General features: G+C 49.9%; 1 protein-coding gene across 7 annotated transcripts in view; it reads right to left on the bottom strand.

The window, feature by feature from the left end:
• IQSEC3 (IQ motif and Sec7 domain ArfGEF 3) overlaps positions 1–21,481 on the bottom strand; it is a 110,661-nt gene extending 89,180 nt beyond the window's left edge. For 6 of the 7 annotated variants that reach the window (XR_012002996.1, XR_012002997.1, XR_012002998.1 and 3 more), the window contains exon 1: positions 20,779–21,481. Coding sequence is in view for 3 of the 7 variants with exons in the window: in XM_072766260.1 (XP_072622361.1) it covers positions 20,779–21,344 (566 nt within the window). In the remaining 4 variants the exon portion in view is untranslated. The remainder of the gene's footprint in view (positions 1–20,778) is intronic. The other variant, XM_072766261.1, reaches the window with a different exon arrangement.
• Between the last annotated feature and the right edge of the window lie 399 nt (positions 21,482–21,880).

Here is a 21,880-nt window from a genome sequence, read left to right as displayed (position 1 = left end):
TGAAATCAAGAGTCAGATGCTTAACCGACTGAGCCCCCCAGGCACCCCTGCTCATTTTTAACCCAGATGTTTGGGGGGTTTTTTGCTATTGAGTTCTACGAATTCCTTATAAATTTTGGATATTAAACCCTCATCAGACATGATTGGCAAGTGTTTTCCTCCATTCCTTAGGCTGCCTTTTCACTCTGTTGGTGTTTCCTTTGCTCTGCAGAAGCTTTTCAGTCTGATGTGATTCCACTTGTTTATTTTTGCTTGTGTTGCCTAGTGCATTCCTTATCACATTTGCCACAGTGGTTGGCACACAATGCTGCTTTCTCTTCCTTTCACTACAGCACTTCATATTTATACAGCATTTTCTTCCACATCTTTTAACCTTTGTACCACCTTGTGAGTTAGATCTAGTTATCATCCCCCTTTGCAGATGAGGAACAGAGACATGACCCAGTTTCTCCGAGGCCACATAGCTGGTAAGGAGTGGAAGCAACATTGACCCGAGGTCCTCCAGTCCTTGGAGTATACCTGCATGTGGCAGTGAAGAAGCCACATACTCTAGGGAGGAATTTATCAAGGCTGCTTAAACCACAGGCATGGTTCCATGGACAGCAAGCAGATCTGGGGATTGGGGAGATGTGCACTCAGCCCTACCTTCCCACCAGGATGGCTGGGGGATCTCGGGCAGATTATCTGAACTTCTTCAGCCCCAGATTTCTCAGCTGTGAGCGGGAAGGGTCATAAAGGAAACCACTTCATAGGGTTAGCATGGAGATCAAACAAAATAACCCACGTCACACTAGTGCGATGCTTAGCACACAGCAGGGGCAGAATCAATATCTGTACCAGGCACCGACACAGGGAATGGGAAGTCCAGAATCCAAAGTCTGGTTGTGCCACCTTCCAGTTAACAGTCTGGCCTGCCTGAGCCTCAGTTTCCTTACCTGTAAATTAGGATACTAATGGGATCTACCTTAAGGGTTATGGTGAAGGCTCAATGAGCTGATATATCTAAAGTGCTGGGAATTGTGCCTGGCCTGGGTGGTAAGCCCCTGCTGCTCCCAGAGCCCAGCCCTTGGGTGGCATGCCCCAGAGCCTTGGAGTCACACTGTGGGAATGGCACAGGCCCTATGCATCTCTGAATTATACCATTAGGAAATAGAGTGAAGTGGAGGGAACCTCATCCTCAGATCCCAGGCTGCTTCAGTCTCCAGTCTCCAGTTTCTTCCCATCCTCCAGAGCCCAGCACCAAGGCGTGTCCCCTGCAAAGCTTTCCCCCATTGCTCTTGTGCCTTCCCCCCAGCCCTGCTGGCCTCAGCCCCTGCCCCTGCCTGGGCAGGACCCGCTGTCCTCTGGATTCCCACACCAGCCTCCTGTCAATTTTTTCACACCCGATCACCAATGTTTACATACGTGCCATGTCTCCCTAAACTAGAGTGAATTCTTCACGGCAGAGCAGCGCCTACGAAAATTTGCCTCTACATCCAGGACAGAATGCAGCCTGGCTCATGGCATATAGTAGATTCCATTTGTTGACTTGATGCATGAATTAAGTCCCTATTACTGAGAGTGCTGGAGAAAAGTGGGGAATGAAGCATGCACATTTGTGAAACTCGCATGTGAATGGGAACAAAAGCCCAAGTAACTGCCACAGAGACCTGTCCACCTGCTATTGATGTATGCACAGGTGGACAGAGCCCTTTCCAGACACTGCCTCATTTTATTTTTATTTTTTTTAAAGATTGTACTTATTTGAGAGACAAAGAGTGCAAGGGTTAGGGGGCAGAGGGAGAAGCAGACTCCTGGATAAGCAGGAAGCCTGACGTGAGGCTCCATCCTAGGACCTCAAAATCATGACTTGGCCTAAGGCAGACACTTAACCAACTGAGCCACCCATGCTCCCTTCATTTTAATCCTCATTTTACAGATAAGGAGGCTCAGAGAGACAAGGTATTTGCTTAATAAAACAAAGGCTTGGCATCAAACTGGCAGCTTTTGGGAAGCCTAACTCAGGCTCGGAAACTCGGTCTATAACTTGAGTGTGCCAGGAGGCCCCAAACTCCTCCTCCTCCCACACTCACTGCCCCAGCCCAGCCCTATGGCTGTCAGGGCTTCCTCTCAGTCCCCGGCCTTCCTGTTGCCCTCTCTCCTTCGTGCCCAGCAGGGTGGCACTGCCCACAACCCCAGAGTCATTCAGTTGCCTATCTTGAAGCCTACTTGTTTGAAGTCCAGCTACCTTTGTGGAAAGCCAGGAGAGATCCCAGTGCCAGGCTGGGTGGCTCAGTGGGAATTACAGAGCCGGGCACTCAGTTGCATCTTGCCAGCTTCCCTCATAGAGATCTCTTTATTACCTGGCAGACCAGTACCTGGCTACTAGGCAAAGCCAGCCTCAGAGGACTAATCAGGGCCATCTAGTCCATGCCAGCCTCAGAGGCTGCCTCACGCTACATCCTGCCTCACACCAGAGAAGCACGCCTACACAGCGTTAGTCACCTACCCTTAGTCAATTGTGGGCATGCACCAGTTTTTGCAGGAATGATGAAGGCAGATCCTGGTCGATAATAATGACTGCATTTATCAGTGTTTCTGATTTGCAAACATTTTTGAATGCCCTGTGAATAAGCCGAGTGGATAAGAGTAGTAATAGTAATAATACTATATATCATGATTATTATAGTAACTAATGTTAATTAGTGCCATGTACCTGACAAGATAATTAAGGATAAGGGAGGTGTGATGACCTCCTGAGAACCCACAGCTAAGATGCTCACCCCATGACCTTCCACAGCTGCTCACTGCTTTTGGCACCCAGCCCTGCTGTATCCCAAGACCCCATGGCAGCATCTGCAGGGAAGATGGCCTCTGGGCTGTGAATGGAAGAACCTCGATCTTGCCCTCCATAGTACAGTCAGACTCAGAGCTAGACAGAAACACAAACCTCAGGTAGTCTCCAATCTCATACCTCAACTACCTTCTAGCCACACCTTCTGCTCATGTGCACCAACCCAATTCACATACCCCCAGAAACACCCACTGCTTCTGGTGAACCAGATACATGCTAACACTCAATGTGCTTATAGACACTTGTTTGGGAGTGCAAAGATTCATACACAGAAATACACATGCATGCGCCTCGTCACACACACACACACACACACACGTGCACACACTCCTTAAAGGCACATCTCATTTCGAGAACAAATCCAGAGGTCTCATAAAAATGCACATTGGTCCTAAATATACCCCAACTCTCACACTCAGTAGAAATCCCCCAAACCTTTGCACACGTGAACACATGAATGCACACACACTCACCCGTGGATATGCAGACACACATATACATATAATACATATTTTCACACACAACCCTCCATGTGCATGCACACACATGCAACTGGGACCAAGGATTTGTCTCCCCTACATAAACCCCCCTGACCATTGGGCCCTGGAAGGATACGATGTTCCATAGGGACCTACAAATCATCCATCTGTGGTTCCATGTGGGTGGCATTCTGCCAGTCCTCTAGCCTAGTCCTGTGTGGCATGACAGAGACGAGCGGGCCAAAGGCCAAGTTCAGAGCTGCAGCAACATGAGCAACTGTCATACGGGCATGGCGCCACCAACCTTTTTGTCCCTGAGCACCGAGCCAGGTTCCTGAGCTGGCCTGGCCCAGGGCAACTCTTCCCACCCTGCAGAGGACTCCTCTAGAGTGGGGATAGCTGCGTCAGGGTATAAGAGGCTGAAGCTCGCACTGGATCACACTTTACTGTGTGACCTTGGGTGGGACACCTCAACCTCTCAGAGCCTGTTACATCTTTGAAAGAGGGATAATCATACCCCGCCCCCCAATCAGGAGTGTGGCAATAAAATGAGATGTACATAAATGCCTAGCACACAGCAGAAATTAGTACATGCTGTTAAAGAAAGAGTAAACAAGCGAATAGCAGATGATTGTGAATGGCACTCTGGGGTTCTCTGCTGAACTACTCTCGCTCTTCTGCCCTTTGAACCCTCGACTCAGTTTTCCATAGGAGTGCATCATCACATCGCTGCCCTGCTCAAAGATCCACCCGCATGACTTCCCATTAGCTTCCCACCCCACACAGTCCTCTGGAAGGCCCATTTACCCTCCAACCCCATCTCCCCACTTCTCTGCCTTCTGGCCACCCTTCCCTTCTTCTATTCTTTGAGCCCATCCATTTCTTCCAGCCCCAGGGCCTTTGCACAGAATATTTCCCCTTCAGGTTTTCACATGGCTCTGTCCCTAGCTCTATTTAATCTCTCTGTTTACATGTCACCTCCTAGGTGAGGTCTTTCCTATCAAAACCACCTCTCCCCTTCATCCTATTTTCCATTTGAGCCCTTATGGATTTATATGCACATATGCTCATTTTCTTGTTTAATATCTATCTTCTCTTGAATGTGAACTCCATGATGGCAGAGTCTTTGTCTGGTTGTGAATCCCCAGCACCTACAGCAGAGCCTGACATGCAGTAGGTGCTCAATAACTACTTGTTAAATGAACATACAGATAGAACTCCAGCTCTTGGGGAACCTAAATAAAAATTTCCATCCCTAAATAACAGTAATGTGCTTAGCTCCCCTCTCTCCACATTCCTTTTTCCTGTATAGCATAGCTCATTAATTTTAATTTTTTCCCAGCCCCAGCTAGCCTAATTATTCACAGCACTCATGTGAATATTTGTGTATGCGTGTTGATAAATGAGTGAGCTTGGGCTGATCTATTCTAATGGTTCTTAAGCAGGGAAATGCGTCGAAATCCTGAGCCCGCCATTTAAAATACCCTTGGCCGCCCTCCTTCCACTGGCCTCCTACTGAACAACAGTCTCCAGGGCAAGTGCCTCCTGAGAAACTTCTCTTGGCCACCTGGATGCGTGTTACTGCATCGTCTGCAGGAAGGCAGTGGAGAGCAGAGGTGAAGACACTGAGGCCAGAATCACTCTGCCAGGGTTTGAATGTGGCACTACCTCATCATGGTTGCTTGAGCTAGTGCAAGTCACCTAACCTCTTCGTGACTCACCCCCCAACTGTAGCAGCTATCAGGAGGTATATTGAGATGAGTTTGTTAAGCCCTTAATGCAGTGCCTCACCCATAGTACACTCATGGTAAAATATTTGCTTTCATTAAGTTAATAGGATTTTCCTCTAGGTTGTGATGCAGGCTTCCTCAGTTTCCCTACAGAGCTTAGTTCAGGGCTATTCTGTGGCAGACGGTCAGCAAGTGGAGTCACCTGTCGTGCTGATGGAAATAAACATGCTATTTCTCCCACCTTCCAGAGCTACCCTCTGTCTTGAACCCACATCCCCATCCAGTTATCAACGCATTTCTTCACGCTTCTTTATAGGAAAATTCATCAAAGGGCTTTCTGCACTCACGGTCTGCAGTTCCTCTCCTCTGCCATCCTTTAAACTTATTAGGGAAATTTCAAACATGTATTTTACCAATCTTCCACCCCAATATTTTGTGCTGGAGTATTTTAAAGCATACCCCAGAAATAATAGCATTTTAGCCAGGCTGTATTCTAACAGGGAAAAATTTTAAAAGATATAATAACAGGACCATTATTATGCCTGGCTAAATTAACAATAATTCTCCAATATCGGTGCTCAAATTTCCCTGATTGCCTTAAAAATGTCTTTTTATAGTTGATTGATCTGTATTAGGACCTACTCAAGGTCCACACATCATATTTGGTTGATTTGTCTCTTTTCCCTTCTCTCTCACACCCACACTAATCAAGCTTCTGCCCCAATGGCTTTAGCAAAGCTCTGCCTTTCAAGGTCACTGACTAGCTCAATGTTGCTAAGGCTGCTGGGCAGTTCTTGATCCCCGCCCTACTGCAGGGCTCCTCGCTATGTTCCTGCCCTCCTGGTTGAAACCCCTCTCTGCAAGGACACCACAGGCTTCTCCAGCTTTTCTCTTGACACTGGTGGGTACCAAGACTCCACTCCTGGTCCTCTTCAGTCTTACTTTTTTGCTCCTTAGTGATGTCATCCAGGCTTAAAGCTTTCAAATCCACCCCTAATTTATATCTCCAGTCCAATCCAAATGCCGACCGTCTCCACCAGAGTGTCTAACAGGCATCCCAAACTTAACACATCTGAAACTCCACCTGAAATCTCCCCCAATCTGGACCTCCCCATCACCCCCTTCCAATAACTTTGGCCCAAACTCTTAGACTCATCTCCAATTCCTCTTTCTCTCGCATTAATCCTTCTGGAAGTACTGTCGGTTTGCCTGCTCATTGCCACCTTCACTGCTACTACCCCACGTTCACACTACTTCCATGTCTCGCCTGGACTTTGCAACAATGTCCTTCCTTATCTCCTTGCTTCCAGCTTTCTTCCTCTTCAGGCTGTTCTCAACAGAAACTCAACCAGCAGCCAAGGTTCCTTTTAACCCATTTTTTTCTTTTTCCTACTTTCTTTTTTTGTGTTTGTTTAAAGATTCTATTTATTTATTTGAGAGAGGGAGGGAGAGGGAGAGTACGTGAGTGGAGGGAGGGGCAGAGGGAGAGGGAGATGCAGGTTCCCCACTGAGCAGGGAGCTTAATGTGGGACTTTATCCCAGGACCCCAGGATCGTGACCTGAGCCAAAGGCAGCCTCTTAACCACTTAACCAACTGAGCCATCCAGGCACCCCTTAACCCAGTTTTCCTTAAAGTAAAAGCCAAACTCATCATAATGGATGTCAAGACCCTATCACTGTTTCTCAACAAGAAACACTGGTATTGGGCACCTGGGTGGCTCAGTGGTTGAGTATCTGCCATTGGCTCAGGTCGTGATCCTGGGGTCCTGGGATTGAGTCCCCGCAGGGAGCCTGCTTTTCCCTCTGCCTATGTCCCTGCCTCTCTCTTGGGTGTCTCTCATGATTGAATGAATAAAATCTTAAAAAAAAAGAAAGAAGAAAGAAAGAAAGAAAGGAAGAAAGAAAGAGAAAGAAAGAAAGAAAGAAAGAAAGAAAGAAAGAAAGAAAAGAAGAAAGAAGAAGAAAGAAGAAAGAAGAAAGAAGAAAGAAGAAAGAAAGGAAGGAAGGAAGGAAGGAAGGAAGAAAGAAAGAAAGAAAGAAAGAAAGAAAGAAAAAAAGAAAGAAAAATACTGGTATTTTGGGCAGGAACATTCTTCACTGTGGGAGCTGTCCTGTGCATTACAGGATGTTTGGCATAGCCCTTGCCCCGAAATGCTGGACGAGCAACACCTCCCCCTCAACCCTGCCACCCATTGTGGAATATCCACACATTTCCAAATACAGCCTGGTGGATCCCAGTTCAGCATCTCTTACCAGATTTGCTGCACCCCTGCACTCTCTCACTTTTGCTACACCCCAATATTTCTGATTGGCCTCAGACTATTCTCCCTGTATTCCCTCTGCTCTTGGTGGGTTCCCTCACCTGAGTGGGGGGAGGGTTGCCTCTGCCAGCAGTGCTTCTGCCCCAGACTGCACCAAGCCCCTTCCTCCACGTCTTTGCCTGGGTGTTACCTTCTCAGTAAGGCCTTCCTTGGGCCCCCTGTTTGAAACTGTGAACCCCTTTACTCTCAGGTCCCCTTTCTCTGTTTTATTTTTCTCTAGGACACCCAACCCATCAGATGGTACTATATGTTTTCTTTTTTTCTCTCTCTTTTTTTTTTTTTGTCTATCAGCTTCATGAAGGGAGTTGAGGATTTTTTGTTCACTACTGTACCCCAGTGCCTGGAACAGTAGTAGTAATGGGCACACAGTAGACAATCAAATATTTGTTAAGTGAAAGAATACACATACCATGAATATGTACTTGTGTAGAGAAGAAAACAAGCACTTTTAAACCAAGGAATAAAGAATTGGTTTCATCCTTAGCCAGGACTGGAGTATGCTGAGCCTGGGGTGGGAAATAGGGGGAGAGGTGATGAGAAGGTTAGTTTCTTCCTCAGATCAGTTCAGGAAGACTTCCTGAAAGGTGAGATTTTCAGACTCATCTGCAGCTCATGGGAAGGAGACTATAACACCCTGCCAGCTCCCTCAACCTTGATGACTGTAGGCAACAAAGGGAGCCAAGCTAAAAGAGTGGCGAAGACATTTCAGGTAAGGAAGCACACTTCCCGAGTCTTATTTCTACCGCAATTTACCAATGTCTGGAGGAGACTATAGCAGGACACCTCAGCAGCTGGAGGGCCAAGTTCAAATGGAGCTCCTAAGTAATGTCGGCCTACGCATCCACCCCTCAGAAAAACACACCCCAAATGATCACACAGAGGCAGCCTACCCAGAGCTTGCCTTCCAAACTCTCAGCAGAAAAGAAGGAACCCAGATTCACAGTCAATGGCATACTTTTGACTGAATGATGCAATTCTATTTATACTACATATGGAAGGACAGATATCACCATATCACCAAGATTATTAGGGGTGAAAAAGCAAGGTGCAGAACAGTATATAGCTTACTGCCATTTGTGTAAAAAGAAACACACACACACATAAACACAAATATACACATATATTTATGTGTGCACAAATATATATGTATGCGTGTGTGTATTTGCTTGAATGGACATAGTACATCCCTGGAAGGGTGCATGAGAAGTTGCTAACAGTAGTTTCTCGGAGGTGGCAATGGTGATGAGTGGGTTGGAAACAAGGGTGGGGAGACACTTTTCACTATCAACTCCCGTATCTTTTAATTTTGTGCTATGGCAATGTGTTCCTTGAAAAAGATAATTTAAATTTGAAAAAGAACACAAATAGATTAACAAACTGAAAACCAACAGGGCCAGGTGAAATGTTCAGCATTTTAAGTGTTAAAATGGAAGCCACTTGCATAAGAGGACGTGGCCAGAAGTCTGGGGACAGTCCTTCAGGAGCCTTCACTGACCTTGTTTGATAGGTCTCATTTGTGGCTGCAGGTTGAGAAAGCCAGTGGGTTCCTAGGTGCCATCTAAGGATGGGCAGAGTTCAGAACCTATGTGGCTGTGCCAGGGTGAGGGTGGGACTCCCGTACCAAGGCTGGTCTGGCCAAAGGAAATGTTCCTGGCTCCTGTTTTTTAGAGAGCAGTGAGGAGGTGACCACACAGAGCACCCCACAAAGCCACGACGAGAGGAAGTGGTAGGCTTAGGTGCGCTCTTCTGAGAGAGAGAGAGAGAGAGAGAGAGAGAGAGGCGGGCAGGGTGTGTGGGTCAGGGACGGGAAGGCCAGGGATGGGAGAGATGACAGTCTTCAAATATTTGAGGGGTTATCAAAGAGAAGTCCTGTTCTGAGCCCTCTGGGGGCTCCCACAGGGGGATAACGAAGAGTGCTCTACCTTCGAAAAACACTTTCTGGCCCCAAGGGTCCCAAAAGAACACCAACTACCATACTTTTTTGAGTCATCACTGTGAGTAGGCACTTGCCTTGCTTGGCGCTTTAGTGGAATTGCCTTTCAGTTGCACAGCAATCCTGTGACGTAGGGGCTCTGCCTATCCGTATTTTACAGAAAAGGAAACCAGGACTGTCACTGCTGAGTATCACAGTGAGCACCGGACAGAGGATGCAAATGTAGTGCCACATTCTGAACTATTATCCTTCATCACAGGTTGGGCCCCATGTGAAGAGAAGACTCTGTATGAAATACAAATATAAACCAGGGGAAGGCTGAGACGCAGCCGGGATTCTCCTGCCCACGCGGCTCGGGTACAGGGAGGCTGGGGGCGGGGTGGTGGGGGTGCGGGTGGCTGCTGTGTAGGGCTTGGGCCTAGGTGACGGCATCCTGATCCCTGAAGTCGCCCACGCCTCATCTCCGCCCTTCTCCCAGGTGGATGCGGGCACACCCGCGCAGGCCGCGGCCGCAGAGGCCCGGGAGGGGTGCGCAGCCTCGAGGAGCGGCCGCGGCGCAGGGCGGGGGAAGCCGGGGGGCCGCGGGCGGCGGCGGCGCGGGGGCCGCTCCCAGACGCCGGGGGCGGGGGCACGCCCGGCTGAGTCGGAGGGGGCCGCGGGGAACCGCCACGCTCCACTCCCCTGCCGGGGCGCGGGGCGAAGGGCGGGGGGCCCGGCGGGGCCCCGGAGGGCGGGCGGGGGAGGAGGTGGGGGCGCGGCGGCGCGGCCGAGCCCGAGCGCACAGGTGCCAAGGCTGCGCCTCCGGAGCCGGTGACTCAGCAGCGCGGCGCCGGGCGGGGGCGGGGGCGCGCCGGGGGCGGGGGGCGGGGGGCGCGGCTTCCCGGGGCCGGGGCCGCTCGGGCGGGCGGGCGCGGGGGCCGGAGGCTCGGTCCCGCCGTCAGCCGCTCGCAGGGCCGCCCACGCAGCCGAGAGCCCGGCGGCGCGCGCCCCCCCGCGGAGAAGCCCCGCTCAGGGAAGCGGCCAGAGCAGGGAGGGCTTTCCCCAGGCTTGCCGGGCGAGTTCGGGGCCAGGGGTTCCCGGTCCCTGAGCTCCCCTCTCCAGCTAGCTCCCGGTTTTCACGCAAAGTCCGGGGGGAGCCCGGGGTGAATTCCTGGGGTGCTTAGAGCTGGAAGCCCCTGCAGAATTCACCGCGCCCCTCCTGGACCTGCAGGGGGCCACCCTACGCCGCAGAGGTCTCCCGGTTTTTTCCTGCAAGGGACAGGGAATTCAGCGTCTCCCCCTGTCCGCCCTCCTGAGCTCCCTTCTTAAGGCTCTTACCATTTGGAAGTCACTTTTCAGGTCTAAGCTGGGTCCTCCTGCTGCCGCAACCTCTTAACAGCCTTGCTTTTCATGAACTTGGTGAGTCCAGGAGAGAGAGAGAGAGAGAGAGAGAGTCGGAGAGTGGGGCAGAGTGATTGTCCCCATTGACCAGAGGGGACGTCAAGGCCCAGAGGGAGGGTTTGCACCAAGCTTCCAGATCAGGTCTGTGAGGGTGGCACCGTCATCAGGACTGAGGAGCCTGAGTTCTGGGTCAGGGGCCTGCCTACTTCTGGAATTCGCTCCGGCCTTCCATGACTGGCCCTTAGGAGTTAAGTCAGATGCCAAATGAGCCAGTTTGGAAGCATCCAGGGCATCTCTGTAAAGACCGGACTGTGCACAGGAAATACTGAAGCTAGACACAAGCAAGAGATTGCCAACTGCTTTGTGGAGTTTTTGTTGCTGTTGCTGTTTTAAAATAATCATTGTGTTCAACTCATGTGTTGAATGAAAATTGTGGTGCATTGGAATCACTTATCAAGGAAGAAATTGTGGAATTCCCTTGCCTCTCTGCTCGGGATGGGGAGTGCATTCCTGATCGGAGGCAGGGAGACAGCAGGTTTGCCCTGACAGCTCCGAAGCCCTGAGAGGTCACAAAGCCCTGAGAGGTCATGTGGTGCCCGCCCTGGCCAAAGCCAGGCCAAGTCGGGATCAGGGAAAATCACAGCTCAGCTTTCCATGCATCACACGGCTGCTAGGTACCTGAGCTTCCAAACAATACCTCAAGAGAGAATCTCTGATCCCTGACCCCTGCACTTGCCCATGGGGCAGGCTTCCTCTCCAGAGCTGGCAGCCTCCAGAGGCCTGGTCTCCTTCATGCTGCAATAGGGTGAGGGATCAGAAGCCAGGATGGAGGCATTATAGACTTGCCCCATTTTACAGAGGGGGGACCCAGAAGGACCTGGCTAGCCAAGAGAGTGAAACAAGTCATGCAGAGAAAGGAGATAGAACCCAGAGTCCAGACTGTGTAACCAGACCAGGGGGCCATGGGGAAGCAGGAAGAAGGATGAGTTTCACCATGAGGCCCACACATCTTTTTATGGTGTGCATTGTGATCCATCTCCCCCAGCCCTAGTAACACACTCATCCTTGCACAGCCATACCCACTCGATCCCACAAACACATCCACAATGTATACACACCCACTCACCCCCCTTCAGTGTCCTGACATCTCCCTGCACAGAGCTGACACTGCCTGGTCAAGAGATAAGAGTAAAGAGGCCTGGAGCCTGAGACTGGTTCCGGTTTCATCCCCCAGGCTAGAATCCAACTCTCTCTTTTCTCTCTGCACCTGGCAACATGGCCACAGTTGGGCTTCCTCTCCGTCCCATCATCATAGACCTTTTGCCTATTCCTAGTTCAACCCTCTGGCGAGGCTATGGGCCTTTAGAGGGCTTTCTCAAGCTTAATTCTTAACATTGCTTCCCACACTGAGGACTGGACTGGTCTGGGATCAGAAGGTGGTGGCAGAGGGAGGGGAGGCCCTTCCATACTCATAGATAGGATTGGGGGGATCTATTAGCTGGGAGGAGCATTCATGTGCCCCTCACACCCCAACTGACCTTATGAGCTGAGCCTCTGATTCAGCTTCTCACACATGCTCAGCTGCAGAGCCTGGGCTATTAGGCCTAACTAAGCACAACCTACTTCCCCAGTGGGGCCTCCCTCCAGCTGAGGTCTTCTTCAGCCTTGACATCATACCCTTACCTCCCTCCGCTCAGTGATTACTGAGCCTGCCAGGGACCTACATATTAGGAATTTTTTTATTCAAGCAGTATTTATCAAGCACCTACTAGATGTTGAGTTAGCTCCTCATCCCCTGTTCTCTCCAGGCCCATGTAACACCAACCTCTACTGCCTCTTAACCCTCTTGCCCACATCCTGCCACCTCACAGCAAACCCCAATAGAGTTGTATGAAATTTTGCCATCTAGAAAATTATTTTAAGATCCTAGAAAGGATCAAGAGAGATTACCAAGTGTCAGGATGCTCCTTAAATTCCTGCCTACTGATTTTTACACATGAAGCTCATTGGACAAGTATCCCTTCTACAGCCAAAATAATTACTTTTCCAAAGCAAGCCAGTGTGGGAGTGCCCAGGGTGCCCCCACCACATTGCTTGCCAGGTCCACGCAAGACAATTCCAATTCCATGCAAAATATGGCAGAGATAAAAATCACTTAGGCTTTCAACAGCCTTCCCCATGAGCCCTTCAGCTTCTTCTGAGCCTCCTGCTCTGTCCCTTAGTCAACCAGTACCACCATGGCCGTCTCCTCCCTTATCCAATCTGCTCTTGGGCACTGCTGAAATAAGAATTCTTTCATACTGAAGTGTCAAGTCTGATATAGCTAAATGTGTTGTTTTTCTCCTGTCCTAGGAGATTTTGCATTTTAACAAGGGGGATAACCTTGAAGTATCGAAAGGAATCTCTAATTGTGGAATAGCTGGCACAGGCAAGCTATTCTGCAAGGCAGAGACCCCCGTGGGTCCCTTGAATTCCTGTAACTAGCTATAGGTCTGGCCCCAGACACCCAGGGAACAGTCCGACTGCTTCTTATGGCCCATCACTGGGTTATGTCAGCAGCGCCAGATGAAGAATGCTAAGTCTAGTTCTGCTCCAGTCACTTCTCTCTCCAGCCATAGTTTTCTCATTTGCCAGATGAGAAGTTTGGACCAAAGGACCTTTCCGTACCTTTCCAGCTCTGATGTTTTCTTGACTCACCAATGGAGCTGGAGGACCCTGGTCCAGTTCCTAAAGCCCTCCAGTCCCTACTGCAGTGGCCTAGAGGGAATGGCCGGATGCCAGCACAGAACGTGGGCAGGGACTTGGACCGTCCTGCATGGCCTCTGTCCCAAGTAGCCTGCCTGCCTGCTGAGGACAAAAGATACCACTCAGCACACACACTGGTCCTGCAGAGTTACATAACCCTCCCAGATGGGCTATTCCAAACAAAGAGCAATAGCAGAACAGCCCATTCCCCCACCGTGCCCAATGCCACAAGTAGCAGGCTTTGCCTGTGGTTGCCTCACAGCTACAGCCACCCTGGGAAGGAATTTCAGATGCCCACTATCTTTTCTTTCCTGGTTTTTCTCCCCCTAAATGGTATTTCATCTAAGAAAGTCTTAGAAGAAGAAATTCTTATCTCTAGGCTTGACCGGAGAAAATGGAGCCTTCTCCTAATCTCCCTGCTTTTCCCCTCAACCCACCACCCCAAATCCCGCAACACATCAGGCTCTCCTTTTCTCTGGCAATCCTTGCTAGTTGTTGTTGTTGTTGTTGTTGTTGTTGTTGTTGTTGTTGTTGTTGTTTTACAACCCCAGAAGCCTGCAAAGAGCAGGGCTACCCTTCCATTCCCAGGGTGGAAGAATTGGGTTAAATGGATATAGCTTTCATTCCAGACAAGTGGGAAGCATTCCCCTGGCTCAGACTCCATTCCCCTCACCCTTTCCTTTTATCTTTAACAAGTTCATTTACTAGATGAGACTGTGGTTTCCCCACTTAGAAAATGGGTAAGGTCATTCTTACCACCATGGGGCATCAGGTGATAACTCGGATCCCTTGGATGTCTTTAGGAGAACTGCACATTGTCTTAAAATGCAAGAGAAGACATTTAAGTTGAGCTAAAGGAAGCATTTCCCAACTATAAAGTTGTGAGACCCCATCACAGATTGCTCAGGGATGGTGAATTTGTCCTTCCTGGCTACATTTCATGGTGAGCTACATGGTCATGTATCTGGGATAGCCTGCATGCATATTGTCCAAAGGTAGAGGAATAGATGAGAAAAGGGCACAGGTTAGAAAGCAGATTTGGAAGCACGGAAGGAATTCTGAACTTGGATTCTAGTCTTTCACTGTGGTCTGACTGTGGATGAACCCTGGGCCCTGGTTTCTTTATCTGTAGAAATACTGCAACGTACTGAGCACTTACTGTGTCCAGAATAGACCTAAAAAAATGATACCTTTTAAGTTTTAAACTTTACAACAATCCTTCAAAGTTTATATTACTATGAACTATATTACTTTTCATTTTATAAATGAAAAAAAGGGACACCTGGGTGGCTCAGTAGTTGAGTGTCTGCCTTTGGCTCAGGTTGTGATCCCGGGGTCCTGGGATTGAGTCCCACATCGGGCTCCCTGCAAGGAGCCTTCTTCTCCCTCTGCCTGTGTCTCTGCTTCTCTCTGTGTGTCTCTCATGAATAAATAAATAAAATCTTAAAACAAAACAAAACAAAACAAAACAAAACCTCAGAGACTTAAGGAAGGTAAATAATGAATGTAAGATCTCTGTAGCTGGTCATGAGAGAGCAGGATTTGTACCTAGATATGCCTGACCTCAAAGCCCATGTTCTTAAGCACTTCAATCTTGAAAATTCTGTGATTCTATGGTTTCCTTAAGTTCCCCTCAGCCTGAAAAATCTAATTTCTCCCTCACTCTACTCCTCATCCTCTTTGTTTGTTAATGCCCTCACTCCTTGAAATGGAGATGACCACCAGTTTCCTGGCTGGAAACAAGAAATTCTTTGCAGCCTGTGTGAGAACCTGTACTTTGTGCTTTTCCAGAAGCAGAGAAGGAAGGTGCTGCAGTGGCCCAAGCCTTGGAAACCCTGCCAGATGGCCTTCCCTTTGGGGATTTGCCAGGTACAATGATTGTCCCTGGGACCTACTAAGAAACCCCATACTAAGCTGCTACTTAGTTAGTGTCCAGGGCCACTGAGAATATTTTCGGGCCACAGTGAAAAATATTGAGGCTTCCCCAGCAAAGCTAGTCTGCCTAAAAATCTTAAAGGGGGATTTAAATTCAGGATCCAAGTCCCTTTCTAGACCACAGGTCCAGTGGCTGGTCCCAGCTCTCCCCTCTTTTTCCCTATCACCCTGCTTTCTTTGGCTCTCCACCCAGATCTGACCCCATCTGCCTTTTCTCATAAGTGACCTTTGAAATGCAGGTGGTACAGATATTTGCTGAATCAGCAGAACCAACTGCTGCTCCTCTTGTTTGGTTTCAGGCCAGCAGGAAAATGTTCCAGGATGCCATCATGGGGCCCTTATAGCTTTGATGTGTGGGCCTGGGAAGGGCTTGGGAGGAAGGAAGGAGAGAGTGATTGGAGCAAGGCAGAGGGAGCCGGAGAGGAGGATGGAGGCCATTGCGTTTTCCCAGAGGCAGGGGTAACTTGTTTCTCTTGAACTGTGTCTTTTTTGGATGAAAAGGAGGAAGGAGCAGTGCTCTGGGCTCTTGGACAAGCAGAGGAACAAAATATCTTTATAAGTGCCCACTTTGTGCCCACTTCTAGGTGAGCAAAAAGAGGCACACTGCCTCCTCTCAGTGAGCCTTCTCTGGCCCCATTTTCCAGCTTACCAGCTAGAAGTCCTCTCTCTTGCTAGAAGCTGGAGGCAGAGGAAGAAAAGGAGCATAGGCAGTTTGGTGAGCACTGGCCTTCCTGTTGCATCATCAGCAATCAGGCCTTCCAGCCACAGGCAGACAAGGGCCCCAAGTGCCAAGGCTCTTACTCTATTGACAGTTTAGCCTCATGGGAGGTCATTAGAGTTGGGGGGACTGTACTGTCAGGGAATGGGAAGATACGCACCTGCCATACAGATATCTCCATGAATTGAATCTTCAGGGCTCCATCCTCCTTTCAGCTATCCTTGGCTCTTACTGTTCCTGACATATACCCTTAACTTCAACAGAGAAAACCTTCTCTCTGGTCTCTCAATATGCTCCCCATTTTCACCCTGTTCTCTTCTGATGGAGGGTAGCTCGAGGCAGCAGCAATTTGCTTACCCTTGTTTAGATGTTTTTAGATATATGCCTCGAGTATGTTGAACAAGGACTGCTTGCTTCTTTCCTGGTTTTCTACAGCACAGGGTATATGGTTTCGAATGGACTGGACACTAGATAGAATAGAGTTGATTGACTGACAGACCTTCACACTCTCTCAGTAGCTCTCAGAATGGGCCATACAGGACCTGCCATCTCCAGGCAGACAACCTTGACTCAGTAGGTGCAGAAACACCTGCTCCAATCAGCATTCTAGACAGCAGGCTAAAAAGCACATCTAATGATTGTCTAGCTATCCTTCAGCCTCTAGTCAGTGTGATGCCATGGAGCTCAAAGAATGACCCAAGATTTATTTTATGCTCAAAGGATAGTAGAAGAGAAGGGGAGACTTCCCTGAGCAACTTAGTTGGAGCCAAAAGATAGATAGAAAGAAGAAAATACAGGAGAGAGAAAGAGTTTGAGGGGAGGGAAGAAAAGGGAAAGAGAGAAGGAAGGACAAAGAGGAAGGAAAAAGTAGTGAGGAAGAGAAAGTAGAAAAGGAAGACAAGGGATGAAGGAAGAGAAGAGAAGACAGGAGCTACTGAGCCATTCAGACTTCATGGCTACTTGGAGTTGGGGGGTATGGGGTAGAAGCTGAATTTGGATTATAATTCAAGAATCTCATGCAGCCTCCAGTAATCCTCTGCCTAGAGGCTGCAGAACACAGGCAAGCCCCGGGCTCTAAAGGCATGGCTGGCTGCATGGGCAAAAGTGTTCAGACAGAGAAGCTGTGGTCACATGGAAGCCAGTAGCCTCTGGGAGGGTCATGTGCTTCCATGGCAAGAAGTAGACTTTGCCAGATCAGGCTGAGGCTCTGACTCCAGCCAGGAAAGGGGTAATCAATTCTGTAGATGCTGTGAGCCTTGATTGAAAAAATAAAGAGGAGGAAGCTAGATCTCTGCTTTCATTAAGAGTCAAAAGCAGTGGGGGCTGGAGCTTAGCAAGAGCCAGGAAGCATGCAGAGAAGAATGTTAACCCCTCCAGCATCTTTCTTCCATGATATCTCTGCACTAACCCACCCCTTCATCATAGCTTCCTTGTCCTGACTTCCAAGGCCACCACCTTCCTTTCTTTGTCAGCTGAAGAGCAAGAGAGCCTATGTCAGGCTGCATATTAATGCAGATCTGATGACAATTAAATGATCCATTATTTCCTGGTCCCAGGTTCCCTGGGGCTCTTGCCTCTCCTGGATTTGGGCAAGGAAGAAGAGTTCTGGTGATAAAAGACAAACTGTGTGGGGGAGATAATGCATCTGACACAGTGCCTGGCCCCATGTAACCTTCACCCAACCCTTAGCAACCAACCTCACCAGGACCACGATTTTACTATAATGAGGCCAGAGAAGGGCAAGTGAAAAATGAGAAAAGATTTCAGTAAAATTATAATCCAGAGCCCTCATCGGCCATATCTTCTTCCTACTTCAGCATGCCCAGGAGAGAACTCATTCAGCAGGGAGCTCCTCAGGAGAAACACCAGGGAGAGGGTTGCTGGCTCTGCTCTTCTCCTCACCTCCCCCTATCCATAAAGATCTGTCTGCCTGCTGGCTGCATCTAGCCCTACACCACTGAGAGGTATGGGCAGAGGAGGATAGCCATAGAAAATGGGGGTCACAGGTAGAGAGCAGGGTGGGGCCAAATGTAATCAGCAACAGTGATTTCATTACTGAGGTTCTGTGGGGAAAACTCAGGCTGAAGTTAGGCAAAACAGTGGGGAGTAATGAGTGGCACAAAAGGCACAGAGAGGACATCCACACAACCAAGATATCCATGATTTCACATCCAAGGAAAGAGAGAGTTGCGGGGAGGAGGTAAAGTGCTCTCTCTGTCTCTTGGTGTCTAGGCTGGGGAGCAAGGGGAAAAACTGGAGGATCTGGAGGAAGGAAGGAGCTACTTGGGGCATTAACTCATTAGTGTCTGGCACAACTTCCTAAGTGAAAGGTTTTTAACAACTTCCACTCTCCTGCACCATTCTAATTATTTCTTATTTTTGTTCTTCTTCTATGAAGCAAAAGCAGGACAAAGGAGAAGGAAGGATGGAGATGCTATGGTTTGTCTCTGGTTTTGACTTGGGATACTGGATAGGAATCCAGGTAATTCCTAAATCCCTGGCTTCCCAGCAAAGGCACCTGGGCAGGAGAGTTTGGTCTCTTTAAGCTACATTGGGGGCCACCACAAAGTCTTTCTCCAAGAAAAATTATCTTTCCTCAACCGTTCTTGCTCACACTTCCCTAAAGAGATGCAAAAAAAAAAAAAAAAAAAAAAAAAAAGTGGAGAAGAGAAGGGAGATACCAAAGGGCATGAGGAGAGGAATCAGGTGAAGAACCATAATTACCAAGAAGCTGTGGCTGCCCCCAGGGAAATAAATGGAATAGTTCTCCCCACCCTCACCCCATTTAGGGAAAAAGCCACATAATACCTTGTAAGAACGTTGTCTTTTGTTGAACCATGGGCACTAAGGGAAAACTGACTTTCTGCTAATAAACCAGATAAGGAAAGAAAACTGTGATACTGAAGGAAGGGCAAATGGGGAAGAAATGCGCATCTTCTTGGGGCTTGAATCAATTGCTATAGGTCTGCCAAGTCAGATCATCCTGGATCTTCACCCCTAAGAGCCTGTGGTTCTGGTCAAATGAATGCTGTGAGCTCTCATATCCTGACCCAACTTCTCGAACTACATAGATATGAGGAGAAAATGAGTTTTTAAGGAACGCATCAAATCTTCACAAGTATCTGCAGACCTGAAACATGCTGAAGGTGAGGTTCTTGGCTCTCCTCCCTCCTCCCCCCACCCAGCTCCTCCTTTAGCATCATCACCATTGTCAGGGTCAGGTGCTGATTAGGTGCTGATTTCCCCTGAGCTGCTCTTCCATGCAGTTCTCCCATCACCTGTATACTCAGAGGAAGGAAGCTAATATGTCACAGCCTGCCCAATACAGAGGAGAGAATATTCCAGTCCTCTTTCATCTCTTCTTCCCACGTCCTTAGTTAATAGACATTGAAAGTAAAAAAAAAAGGGGGGATCCCTGGGTGGCGCTGCGGTTTGGCGCCTGCCTTTGGCCCAGGGCGCGATCCTGGAGACCCGGGATCGAATCCCACGTCGGGCTCCCGGTGCATGGAGCCTGCTTCTCCCTCTGCCTGTGTCTCTGCCTCTCTCTCTCTCTCTCTCTCTCTGCGACTCTCATAAATAAATAAAAATTTTAAAAAAAAATTAAAAAAAAAAGAAAGTAAAAAAAAAGATTTTGAGGTCCTAAAGACCCACCCTGAAGTTAATGAGTATATTTCTCTCAGGACCCAACACGAGATTCTCCATATCACCAAATAAGCAAGTGGAAGCAAGATTTGCAGTCACCAGCCATAACAGAGAGATTTAAACATCCAAATACCAACACCTCTGTTTGCCAACTCTCTCATCATTGTTCCACAATTGTCAACCATCCCGCACAGAAATCCTCCTGAGTCAGAGGGAAAAGCTATAGCCAGATTGAGTCCTCATGCTATAAATGAGTCCTCCATTGGCTTGGTGGGTTGTGTCTTTGTGCCCCTTTGGTTCTGTGGAGATTCGGAAGAACGATGCCCACTCAGGTCAGAGCAGAGTAGGCTTCCCCAAAGAGCCACTCCTGGCTTTGATCCCACTGCATCAGTTAAAGAGCCAGGCTCATTCCTCTGGGAAATGCTTTCTCCCACCATTTATCTTCCTCTATCTCTAGCACTTATGCCTTCTCACATCTTTCTTGCTTCTCAGCCTTATCCCCTGCCTCCTAAATTTTCTCAGACCCCAATTCTACTCTCCAACTAGGGTCCTTTAAAAGGACCCTAGCCCTTTTAAAGCTCTTAACATGCCTCTTTGCCAAGCCTCTGCGTTTTTCATATCTTGCTCTCCATTCAAATAATTGTACTACCCAAACTCCCTTCCAAATTTTTCCCAACTTAAAAAAAATTCAACTGTTCTTTTTTCTTCAGTGTAATCTTCACCACAACTTCCTCCCCAATCTTGTCCCTTTTAAAATCTCCCAGTTTCTGATATCCCCAACCACTTACCACCTATTTCTTTCTTCCTTTGCCCCCAAGAATGGTCTGGATTGTCTCTTGTGCTCCAACATCCCCAAGTCCCCTAAAACACCGATGCCAATCCCTCTATTCCCCCAAATCTCCTTGACACACTTCTACCTCCAAGCATCTTCTCATCTCTTCACTTCAGGTTGCCCTAGTCCCCCAGACTCTTAGGGGAACCCGATCCGCCCCTTGTCTCTTCCTTCTACACATTTACTTCCCTTTCTGTTACCACAGTGCCCCTCCCTTCGTCCCCACTCACTCGGGTCTTCTGGTCAGGACGCCCTTGCCGAGGGCGGCGGGGGATTTGTGCTGAAGGAGGGTTCCGGCGGCAGGGCAACAACTCGGGGGACGCTCCTTCTCCTTGTCGGCGACGGCCCCGGGCGCCGCGGGGTGCTGGTGGGGCGACTGGGGCGCGTGAGCCCTGCTGCTGGGGCCCGGCTGGGGCTGCACCAGGAGCTGGCCGTGGTGCTGAAGCGGGGGCTGCTCGGGCGCAGGCTGCGGCGCGGCGGGCGGGAGCTGTCCGTGGTTCTGGAGCGGCTCCTGGGCCGCGGCGGCGGCGGCGGCGGCGGCGGCGGCCGGGGCGGCCGGGGCGGCAGGCAGCGGGGCCGGCGACGGAGGGACCAGCCCAGGCGGAGGCTGGGCTTGCAGCAGCTGCTGATGCTCCCACAGGCTGCGGTTCTCGGCGCTTAGCTCGTCCAGCCGCCGCTCCAGCTCGTCGATGCGCTGGCGCTGGGTGTGGATGAGGCTCTGCTGGTTCTGCACGATGGCCGTGAGCTCCTTGAGGTAGAGCACGGCACGCACCGGGTTCTCCAGCAGGCTCTCCATGCCGCCCGCCGCCGCCTGCGCCCTGGCTGCGCCTCGGCGGGCGGCGGGGAGCGCGAGGGCGCGCAGGAGCCGAGCAGCCCCGGCGATCCGCTCGCCTCCCTCTCCGGCGGGCCCAGCCTCCCTCCCAGCCGCCGGTGCCGCGTCACCGCCACCCGGACCTTCACACACGCAGCGAGGGGCGGGACCGCGGCGCCAGGGCCCACCCTCCCACCCTCCCACCTCCCACCTCCCACCTCCGGGCTTCGTGAGGAGTCTCGGCTTCCTGCAGGGCTGACAGGAGAAAAAGGAGACACGCGAGGGAGTGGGAAGGGGAGCAGGATAAACGGAGGGGCCTGGAGAGGTGAGGGGGACATTGCTGCACTGGGGGAGTGCGATGGGACGGGTCGGAGAAGAGAAGCAGGTACCGAAGAGGGGGAGAGAGAGGGGCTGGGACAAGGAGGGAGGGCGCGCGGGGTGGGCGGGGGACAGAGAGAAGGTGGCCAAGGGAGAGAGGAATGGGACTCTGAAAGGTCACAGAACCCTTTTCCTATGTCCAG

The sequence above is a fragment of the Vulpes vulpes genome, chromosome 8, assembly GCF_048418805.1.
Source record: "Vulpes vulpes isolate BD-2025 chromosome 8, VulVul3, whole genome shotgun sequence".
Lineage (NCBI taxonomy): Eukaryota > Metazoa > Chordata > Mammalia > Carnivora > Canidae > Vulpes > Vulpes vulpes.
Note: the sequence above shows the minus strand (reverse complement) of the source record. Positions and strands in the feature narration are given on the sequence as shown.